General features: G+C 49.4%; 1 protein-coding gene across 1 annotated transcript in view; it reads left to right on the top strand.

The window, feature by feature from the left end:
* Nucleotides 1–11,245, top strand: part of RASGRF1 (Ras protein-specific guanine nucleotide-releasing factor 1) — a 102,366-nt gene that overhangs the window by 77,770 nt on the left and 13,351 nt on the right. The window contains 3 exon segments of the mRNA XM_010843392.1: nt 1,809–1,912; nt 3,387–3,471; nt 7,460–7,657. Coding sequence (XP_010841694.1) covers nt 1,809–1,912; nt 3,387–3,471; nt 7,460–7,657 — 387 coding nt within the window.

The raw sequence follows: 11,245 nt of genomic DNA, 5'->3' as shown, positions 1-11,245 counted from the left end.
CAGCTGCACCCCCAGCTCCCCGCCCAACCCTGACGTGGTTCCCAGAATCTGAGGGCCTGCGTGGGGCACGTCCAGTCTGGAGGAAGCCCCAGGGCCCTACAGAGAGCAGAGGGGCTTCTTGTGACGACGCTCACAGGCCTCTGCTCCAGGCCCTGCCACTCCCCGGGGCCGGCCAGCTCCTCCTAGGCAGTGCACCTCCGGGCCAGGCCCCTTCCTCAGGTGTCCATGCCCTGGGCACCCACCCCAGCTCACGGCCTCACCCCAGGATAGGCCTGGGCCTTCAGGGTGGGCTGTGCTGGTTGCCTGTCGCCCCTGCTTCAGAGGCTGGGGCTGCTCCTCGTGAGGGTCCTGAGCACCCAGGTGGCCCGTGCCACCTTCATCCCCACGTCTCCACTGCCTTCCTGAGAATTGTCATTCCTGGTAGCATCGTGTCCCCACACTCAAGCTCCTGAATCTGGACTTCTGCACAGACCGTGCCTGGCCCAGGGCGACTCTACTGGGGGGAGTACATGGATGCCCACCACCCACACACACACCACACACACATATGTACACATACACAGCACACACATGTACACAGCACTCACAGCACACGCATACACACACATACACATCACACACGTGTACACACCACACCATGTACATTCTGCACACACCATGCACACACGCATACACACCACACACACACCATGCGTACCTCACACACATGTACACACCACACACATATACACACAACATCACACACACCACACACAGGCTGCAGCAGGAGCTCTTTCCTCCGCTTGCCCAAACTCTGTCCCTGCTCTGAGTCTGTGCCTGGAGCTCCTGAAGCCAGGACTGTGTCTTCTGATCTTTTCATCTCACAAGGATCTGCCTGGGCGGTTCTCAATGACCGTTTGCTGAGAAGTAGGCAGGAAGACTCCGTCCAGGATGGAGGCTTGTTCCCCTGACACGGGGTCACCCCCACTTTCCTTGTCATTAGTGAACTGGCTGGGCCCTCTGGGCGGGGTAGCTAGCTGTCTCCTCCTATACAGCCCAGTCAGCACCCAGGAGGGGAGCAGGGGCATCCGTGTTCCTGACTCTCCTCCCGTGAGTGCCCAGTTACCCTTTCCGGATCCACCAGGCTTTCCCAGAGGCCTCTGGGCTGCAGGCCTCCTCTTGTCTGATCCCAGCCATGGGGACATCGCTTCCCTAGAGTGCTTCCTGAAGATTTCCCTGGTCAAGGGCTTGGGGAGTGGTCACCTTTAGATGTGGTGTCCCTGGTAGCCCTTGGGGCAGGGACTTGTACCCAGGACGAAGGCAAACAACTGTGTTGTGGACACGGTTCAGAGGTACGGGAGGTCATTGCACCTGTGAGTCCTCCCCTAAAGAAATTTAAAAGGAAGTTCTATAACGCAGGTGTGGACAGACAGGACCCGAAGGAAAAAACAGGTTCCAGCCTGAATCAGACGGCCCAGGCTTTGTCCCCATCAACCTGGCTGAGCGCCTTGGGCTAGTCATTAACCTCCAGACACCTCTGTGGTCTCACCTGTGTGTTGGCGTAAGGATGATCTCATGAGTGACTGAAGCGCAGCACAGGCCTGCAGACAGGCACACACACACAAACACACACACACACGGGGCACAGCAGATGATGGTTCCCAGCTCCCACCGTCCCCTGCTGGCCAGTCTCCCGGGGTAGAGGGGGCCTCCCCAGTCACGCCTCACCCTCCCACTTACCAGAATCAAGATGGATGTTCCCTCTAGGAAGGGGCCCCAAAGCCAGAAGGGGCCCCTCACGGGCCTGACTTGGACCTTGCTCCTCTCAGGCTGAAGGCATGAAGGCCGAGCCCTTTGAAAACCACTCAGCCCTGGAGATTGCGGAGCAACTGACCCTACTGGATCACCTCGTCTTCAAGAAGATCCCTTATGAGTGAGTGGGCATGGGTTCCAGCCCCCGCCTTCCTCCTCAGGCACGATCACAGCTGAGTCCCCCTCCTGAAGCATGTGCACCAGGTTTCCAGAGCTGCATGGTTGATGCTCCACAGAGAGAAACATAAATGCATGTGCCGGCAGGGATGATGAAGGATTCCTGTCCCTTCCTGTCCCCAGGCTCCCTCCTTCCCTACCAGCTGCACTTGTGCATGCACACACACATGCACACACGCACACACACACACACACGGATACATGCACACACAGTTTTCCAGAAGCATCTAGCTCCGTGCTCCTTTTCTGGAGGTCTAGAAAGAGTATGTGTTCACATATGTGCACGTGTGTACATGTGAGCAAATGTGTGCACATGCATGTGTATGCATCTCTGTGTATGCATGTGCAGGAATGGACTCTGGGGACAGCTCTGGCCTTTGAAGAAGCCCCAAGGCCTGATCAATACCTCCTCTGGCCTATAGTCAGTCACCCCCAGGTAGTTGTAACTGTACCACCTACATAATTTGTGTCACCTTTTCTTCATCTGACCCTATGCCAAAATGGTATCTGTGAACACCATTTTTAATAACTACACTGTATTCCCTGGCAGTGCACCAAGCCATGAGGCTGTTTTCAGATTTCACTTTTATACTTGCAGGTGGGGGTCAAAAAGCCTCCTCATAACTAAATATATCTCTGGGTTTCTGACACGTGTCCTAGAATAGTTTCCTGAAATTGGAGTCACCGATTCTGAGGTCATAAATCATCACAGGACTCCGGATCTCTGCCTTCTAGAAAGATAGCCCCACCGGACACACACAGAGACCCCCACTGACACGGGTGCTGCCCCTGCTGGTTGTGGAGTGTCAGCCTTTATACATCTGCCTCATCTCCCAGGCGTAGAGACAGTGGTTATTCTGGGCAGTAGTTACTGCTCACTCTTGCCCATGGAACTCTGTCACGGTCACTGTCAAATAAGGAGCTTGTCCTGGAGGCCTGGACAGCCTGTGGTCCTGTGAGGTCTCCATTCCCAGAACACGCTGTGGCATGGCTTGCAGACACCTTTTTCCATCTGTCTGGCCCTTTCTGTGGCCTTCTGTCCTTCCTGTTCTGCAGACCAACTTCTGCAATGTGACTTTAAAATGGAGGGTTCTCCCTGTCAGAAGCAAGATCCAAAACCAGACCTGATGTGCTCTCAGCACCAAATCTCAGTCCGGCCTCTCCATGACCCTGTAAGAAGAGTATTGTCATTATTCCCATTTCACAGATGAGGAAACTGAGGCCCCAAGGCTTACCCAAAGCCACACAGCTGGTACGGGACACAGCTAGACCTGACCCCAGGGTCCCCTCCTCTCAAAGCCTCTGCAGAAAGTTACTCCCCAGTAATGACCACTTCAAAAAGCAGAGAACTCAGAATAGAAATCAGTAAGAACAAACCTAACCCCACCCACTCTGGGTTTCTCCCTTACTTCCTACAGGGAGTTCTTCGGACAAGGGTGGATGAAACTGGAAAAGAATGAGAGGACCCCTTATATCATGAAAACCACTAAGCATTTCAATGATGTGAGTAGGGGTGGGGGGTGCAGTGCCTTTTTCTGCAGGTTTCTCTTTGGTGGGACCCTCAGAACAGGCTGTACACCTGCTAGATCCATAACACCTGGGTCCTCTCTGGGCCTGTGAATTATATGCAAAATAATTTCTTTCAAAGTTCACTCATCCTAAAAGATGGGGCTGTCATCGTACTTTAGATATGAAGACACCAAAACTCTGAAGGGCAAATGCCTGAGGTCTCTGACCCGTGTCTGGTAGCTCATGGCCTTTCTCCACTGCAAAGCCCCAGTCCTGGGGAAAATATCCCTTCCTGATTTCCCCACATCCGCGCTAGTTCCAGCGCTTGCAACCACAGGGACCCGTCCACTCCTGGCCTCGTGACAACCTCAAGGGCGTTTGCACTTAGCGTCTTAATTCCTTTGCATTTAATCATCAACACAAGAGCCTTTGATGGCTGTAAGTGGGAGCACATGATCCCACTTGTCCTGACGGCCTGGTCAAAGCCACATGACGCCAACCACAGCCTGGGGCGGACCCTCATCCCGGGAGGAAACACAAACAATCCAGGCTTTGGAGCTCAGAGAAGGAACCCTGTCGCGAATACGGCTGCAGAGTGGAGAGCAGCATGTGCAGCAGGAGAGAGGACGTGATGAAGTGGGCAGGGCCCTCAGGAAACACACACGAGGCCTGAGTCTGACCACACCTGACCCACAACTCCAACCACAGCAGGAGGCAGCAAAAAAGTCCCTCTTCCCCCCGGCCACCCTCCCCCACTGTGTGCCCAGGACTCAAGTAAGTAAAGGGCGAGACTATGGAGTGAGGATTCATTACATGTTGACCATGTGCCAGGCACTGTGCTCAGGGTTTCATCAGCCTCATCTTCTTATTCTCTGTCATGGATGAAGAAACTAAGGCTTGAGGAGGTTAAATTTCATCCCCAGTCATCAGCAGGAGAGCCCACTTCGAACCCACACAATCCACCTCCGGAGGACTGCCCTCATCACTACCTGGCGTGTGGCCATCTCTGTTAAAAATTCACCTTTTTTTCATGCACAGAATGGGCGCCCCTTTGATGGTGATAATCATAGCCTGAAACTGTTTCTTAATCTCTCCCTGACACAGGGTTTGGTTTGGTTTTGTCTTTGCTGGGTTCCAGCCCTATTGGCTTTAATTCTTTGTCTTACCTTTTAAAACAAATTTTCTTTAAAAATTTTTAAATTTTAATTGATTTATTTATTTTGGCCTCATTGGGTCTTGGTTGCTGCACCCTGGCTTTCTCTAGTCGCAGTGAGAATGAGGGCTACCCTTTGTAGCTGTGCACAGGCTTCTCTTGTTGCAGAGTACCGGCTCTAGAGCTTGGACTCAGTAGTTGTGGCGCATGGCCTTCTTTGCCCGGTGGCATGTGGGCTCTTTCCAGACCAGAGATCGAACCTGTGTCCCCTGCATTGGCAGGCAGATTCTCAACCACTGGACCACCAGGGAAGTCGTCTTGGTCTTATTGAATTGTACTGGCTGGGATCTCCAGGATCAGGGCTGAAACTGGTGTGAAGTGCTCAGGGACAAATTTAAGGAACTTCTCGCCTTCAGGTGCATGCACTTGCACTCTGGGTGCCTCTAGACCTGGCCCCCAGACCACAGTGTTCAACAGAAATGGTGATAGTGAATCTTGTTCTTGGTTTTAATCTCTATCAGTGTTAGTCATTCAGTCGTGTCCAACTCTTTGCCACCCCATGGACTGTAGCCCGCCAGGTTCCTCTGTCCATGGAATTCTCCAGGCAAGAATACTGGAGTCTGCAGCCATTCCCTTCTCCAGGGGATCTTCCTGACCCAGGGATTGAACCCGGGTCTGCCACATCGAAGACAGATTCTTTACCGTCTGAACTGCCTTAAAGAGTGCTTCTAATATTTCTCCACTTAGGATAGAATTTGTTTGTTTATCAAGTTAAGGAAATTCTTTTTCTTATTCCTTGTTTGCCAATAATGGTTTTTACCATAAATAAGTATTGCATTTTATCAACTGTCTTCTGCATCTATTGAGATGGACATATGGCTTTTCTCCTTTCAATCTATCGATGTGATGAATGACAGTTATAGATTTTTCTCTAATAGTCAACATCCTTGCATTCCATGGACAAATCTAACATATTAATGTTATATTAAACAAAAGGATGTGTACTTTTTCCTTCTTCTAAGGTTATCTGTATCTGGTGTTGGTATCAAGATTATACTAGCTTCATAGAATAAACTAGCAAGTATTCCTTCATTCTCTCCTCTCTGGAAAATTTGACTAACCTATTCCTTTTTTAAAAAAATTATATAACGTGTAAAACTGTTTTGAATTCAGTATTTTCTTTATGGAAAAAAAATTTCCATTTAATTAAGGCTTATAATATGTGTGCTATTTTGTGCTATCATTCCTTCCTGATTCACTTCAGTAGTTTTCCATTCTTACATCATTTTAAACTCATTCTTCTTTATGTGCATCCTCTAGAAACTTTTCTAAAGAAGACCATGCTGGGTGGTAAAGCCCTATAATTTATACTCATCTGTAAGTGTCCTCTTATCTTTATTTTTTAATAACAAGTCGTGTTTTTCGTACTTTTTATTTTGAAACGATTGTAGACTCAAAGAAAATGCAAAGAAATGTACAGGCAAGGCCAATATTTCTTGCTGCCCCAGTTCCTTGCAGTTCTAGTTCTCTGATGTTTGAGCTCCAGCTTCCACCACCTCCCCAACCCCTGGCTGCTCCAAGTCCAGCCCGCATGTAGTTTGTGTGTGTATATGTGATTATTTGCTTTGTAGGCAGGGTAGAGGAGTCCTTGGATATGTGAACGAGACAAGGGTTGCTGCAAAGTGTGTGTCTTCTCCAAGCTTCAGTTGTATGGTGGGAGATTCCCTCAAACCTTCACTCTTCTTAACTGTTCTTCCAGATAAACTTTAGAATCACTTTGTCAGACTTTCAGATAACTCCCATTGCATGTTTTATTGGATTGCATTGAACATGCTTGTTAGTTTTGAAAAAAGACATTTACATTCCCATTTTGAATTCTAATCCTTTTCTTCCTTAATCAGTCCTCTTATTACCTTTGGCAACTTTATTTTTCATGGAGCATCCTACATAGTTCTCATTAAAGTTTCCAGGTAATTTACAGATTCCCACTGGTATTTTGAAGGTGATATCTTTTTCATTGTATTTTCTAATTGGTGCTGTTGTTCAGTCACTCAATGGTGTTCGACTCTTTGCGACTCCAAGGACTGCTGCACGTCAGGCTTCCCTGACCTGCACTCTCCCAGAGTTTGCTCAAACGCATGTCCATTGAGTCAGTGATACCATCCAAACATCTCATCCTCTGCTGGCCCCTTCTCCTTCTGCTATCAATCTTTTCCCCACATCAGGGTCTTTTCCAGTAAGTCAGTTCTTTACATAAGGTGGCCAAAGTACTGGAATTTCAGCTTCAGCATCAGTCCTTCCAATGTCAGGGTTGATTTTCTTTGGGATTGACTGGTTTGATCTCCTTGCTGTCCAAGGGACTCTCAAGAGTCTTCTCCAGCACAATTTGAAATCATCAGTTCTTCAGCACTCAGCCTTCTTTATGGTCCAGTTCTCATATATGTACATGACTACTGGAAAAACCGTAGCTTTGACTATACAGACCTTAGTCCGCAAAGTGATATCTCTACTTTTTAATATGCTGTCTAGATTTGTCATAGCTTTATTTACAAGGAGCAAGCATCTGTTAATCTCATGACTGCAGTCACCATCTGCAGTGATTTTGGAGCCCAATTTGGTATTGCTACTATATTTTTAAAAGTTCTTTTTGTATACTGAATCTTTAACCATCTACCCTGATGAGCTCTGTTGGTTATTCCAGCAGTTTTCCAATTCATTCTTCTGGGAATTTTCAAACAATCATTTCGTCTGCAAATAATGGTGGTTTATCATCTTTACAGTACTTATTCCCTTTACTTTTTTTTCTTGTCCTATTGCATGGACTTAAAGATCAGTAACTTGATCGCTTCAGAAATTGTCCGCAACGAGGACATCAACGCAAGGGTGAGCACCATCGAGAAGTGGGTGGCCGTGGCCGACATATGCCGATGCTTACACAACTACAATGCTGTTTTGGAGATCACCTCGTCCATGAACCGGAGCGCGATCTTCCGGCTGAAAAAGACGTGGCTCAAAGTCTCTAAGCAGGTACCAGCAGGAAGCTGGGCTGGGCTGGGGCTGGGGCAGGGAGACCAGAGGGCCACCATCCATAGGTGGATGAAGGACAGGGTGAGGGCCAACACTTCAGGTAAACTAGAGAACCTCTTCTCCTGTTTCTCCTGAGACCAGATATCAGGCCCACAGTGTGGCATTAGCACGCTGTGGGACTTTAATTCCCACTTGAATAGTCAGTACCTCAGAGTGGGACATATGACAGTAATTGTTGCTCCCAACACTCTTCTCCCTGAGTTGGGACAAAGGAGTGGTGACTTTGGGGGGATCTCAGTCCAAACCTGCAGGTTACCAAGATGGTGATCAGATGATCCTGCAAGTCCTCTCCTCAGACTTTGATTTCACAACCCTTCTGGCCCCCAGAGAGTTAACTTGTCCCTGTTACCCATTAGACAGTTGCTGATCTTATATATGAACTTAATGGTTATTCACTCAGAACCTGATTCTGAAAAACCATAAGACAGAGTCTTCCTCAGGAATAAAGCTCTATGCCCTGGGGTCATCAGGAGACAGCTCTCCTGAGAGGAGGCATTTGGGCCAACTCCTGGGTGTACTACTGGATGTCCCTGAAAGCTGGACAGGGACCGCCAGGGGTCAGGGGATGCCTCCAAAGGCATCAGTAATATACTGTCTGGTCTTACAGCCAGGTGAGCTGTGTGGGGCTCAGGGTCTCCAAGGAGCCTGCTTCATCTGGGCCATTCTGAACTGGCATACTGTGTCCCCTCATGGTTCTGTTCATCACCTGCTCCTCACTACTCTTCTCATGCCAATGACAGCTCATGATTCCATGCCCCAGGGAGGCGGCAGGTCCATAAATCCCTCCTCTTTGGATAAACAGCCAGACTCAGGGCATCCTGGGACATCTCTGCTGCCCTTCCACTGCCAACCAGTCACTCCAGCTCCAGATGACAGCAGGACTGCAGAGCACCCCTACCATCCGCACTGCACCCAGTGAGGCTGGGCCACTTGCTTCTTAGCACACAGGGATGCCGGGCTCAGGACAAAAGCTGGAAGATGCCTCTCTTGCGAGTGGAAGAACAGGGGCTGGCAGTGCAGGAGCTCAGGGCAGCACGCCACATCTGCCCACATGTGGCACACGACCTCATGAGCTCTTGGAGTCTGAGGTTGAGCGAGGCTGCTGTAGAACCTCCAGGTCACCTAGGCTGTTCAGTCTGTCAAGGTTCAAACATGGCTATGGGCAGAGTCCGAGTGACCCATTTCAGGTCAGCATCTTTCTTCTTCCCTGTTCCATCAGAATGATATCATCTTTTCCAGAGGCCCTCTGACCAGGCTTTGTTTTCCCATCCCACTGAGGGTTTGGGAATTTTTTGGCTTCATTCTCTACATCACCCTTGTCATAGAGTTGGGAGGGAATTGCCTACACCATCCTGAAGTCTTCCATTCTCTTAGGACGGTGCAACTTGAGGTTAGTTAGAGGGCAAAGTGTGTGATCTGGCCTGCCTCGAGGATGTCATTCAAGACCCAGGGCCAGCCAGTGTGTGTATGTGCTCAATTGTGTCCGACTCTTTGAGACCTATGGACTGTAGCCCACCAGGCTCCTATGTCCATGAAATTCTGGAGCGTGTTGCCATGCCCTTCTCCAGGGGATCTTCCCAACCCAGGGATCAAACCTGCATCTCTTACATCCCCTGCATTGGCAGGTGCATTCTTTACCACTAGCACCAAAAAAAAAGGCTGAGCACCATAAAATTGATGCTTTCAAATTGTGGTGCTGGAGAAGACTCTTGAGAGTCCCTTGGACAGCAAAGAGATCAAACCAGTCAATCCTAAAGGAAATCAACCCTGAATATTCATTGGAAGGACTGATGGTGAAGCTGAAGTTCCAATACTTTGACCACCTGATGTGAAGAGCTCACTTATTGGAGAAGCCTCAGATGCTGGGAGAGATTGAGGGTGGGAGAAGGGGACAGCAGAGGATGAGATGGTTAGGTAGCATCAATGACCCAATGGACATGAGAAACTCCAGGAGATAGTGGAGGACACAGGAGCCTGGCATGCTGCAGTCCGTGGGGTTGCAAAGAGCCAGACACAACTTAACAATTGAAAAAGAATGAAAACGAGCATGATGATGCCTCACCTGGAGCTATGTGAGAGTGTAACTGCTGTGTCACCCACAATTCTGGACTATCTGAATGAGCATTGCCGTTAAGGAACATCTAGACCCACCCTTCCATTTTCTGGATGTGCGTTGAGTGTGAACTTGCCTGTAGATGTATAGAGTATGGAGGCAACAGAGCCCACCAAGGGCTCTGACCCTCAGTCCCCACATCTGGCCTCAGCTGCAGCATCTCATTTCCCTGCAGGTGGAGGGGAAAGAAGAGGAAGCGAGGGCACAGCTCTGGAAAGAGGCCAAGTGCAGGAGGGTGGCTGGGAGCCTGGGGTGGAGGTTGGCCTGGGCATCTGAGAGCAGCCATCTCGAAAGTAGAATCATCTACCCTTGGCCTGGTGGGGCTTCTTCCTATGCTAGGAAGCATGTGTCTCTTTCATCAGACCCAGAATACATTTTTCCTTTGAGCAGGGTTGGTCCAAACCAGGCGACCACATTTCTAATTGACATGGAGGGACCAGCATGGAGGGGCTGTGTTTTGCCATTCTCTCTCCTTGAAGAGCACACACTGATCTCTTCTTCCATCCGAATGAAGACTTGGCTTGTTTTCTGTGGGTAGGTTTCTCATATAAAAATTAATCTATGGTGCACGGCAGGTCTCTGGCCCAATTTCTCAACCATGTTCTGAATCTTGAGGCTTGGTGCTAGAAAGGAAATCACTACTCATCTCATCATTTTATAAATGAGGGCGCTGAGGAGCTCCGAAGTGAGGGACTTTCCCCAGGTCGTGCGGGGGAAGAAGCACAAACCCAGGCTCAACCCAGGACACGCTCCGCAGCACCCACCTGGACCCTTAAGACAAACACCAGCCGCCTGAGTGGCTCCTCCTAATGTGTGGGTGGGGCCTGCCTTGGTCGTTTGGCAGAGAGGACCCTCTGCGGCAGACTTTACTCTTTTCCATCAAGGTATTCTCTTCTTTGATGATAAGTTTATTCACCATCTTTTTTTTTTCTTGATTCTTAAATTCACGTGCTAAGTCGTTTCACTCGTCTGACTCTTTGCAACCCTATAGACATAGCCCACCAGGCTCCTCTGTCCATAGGATTCTCCAGGCAAGAATACTGGAGTGGGTTGCCATGCCCTTCTCCAGAGGATCTTCCCTACCCGGGGATCAAACCCAAGTTTCTTATGTCTCCTGCATTGGCAGGCAGGTTCTTTACCACTAGTGCCACCTGGGAAGCCCATTAAATTTGGGTGGTGCCCCTGTGGCTCAGACGGTAAAGTGTCTGCCTGCAATGGGGAGACCCGGGTTTGATCCCTGGGTCGGGAAGATCCCCTGGAGAAGGAAATGGCAATCCACTCCAGCACTCTTGCTTGGAAAATCCCATGGATGGAGGAGCCTGATAGGCTACAGTCCATGGGGTCGCAAAGAGTTGGACACAACTGAGCGACTTCACTTCACTTCACTGCCTGATATATAAAAGTGAAGGTGTAAA

This window comes from Bison bison, unplaced genomic scaffold (genome assembly GCF_000754665.1).
Source record: "Bison bison bison isolate TAMUID 2011002044 unplaced genomic scaffold, Bison_UMD1.0 scf7180017864181, whole genome shotgun sequence".
NCBI lineage: Eukaryota > Metazoa > Chordata > Mammalia > Artiodactyla > Bovidae > Bison > Bison bison.
Note: the sequence above shows the minus strand (reverse complement) of the source record. Positions and strands in the feature narration are given on the sequence as shown.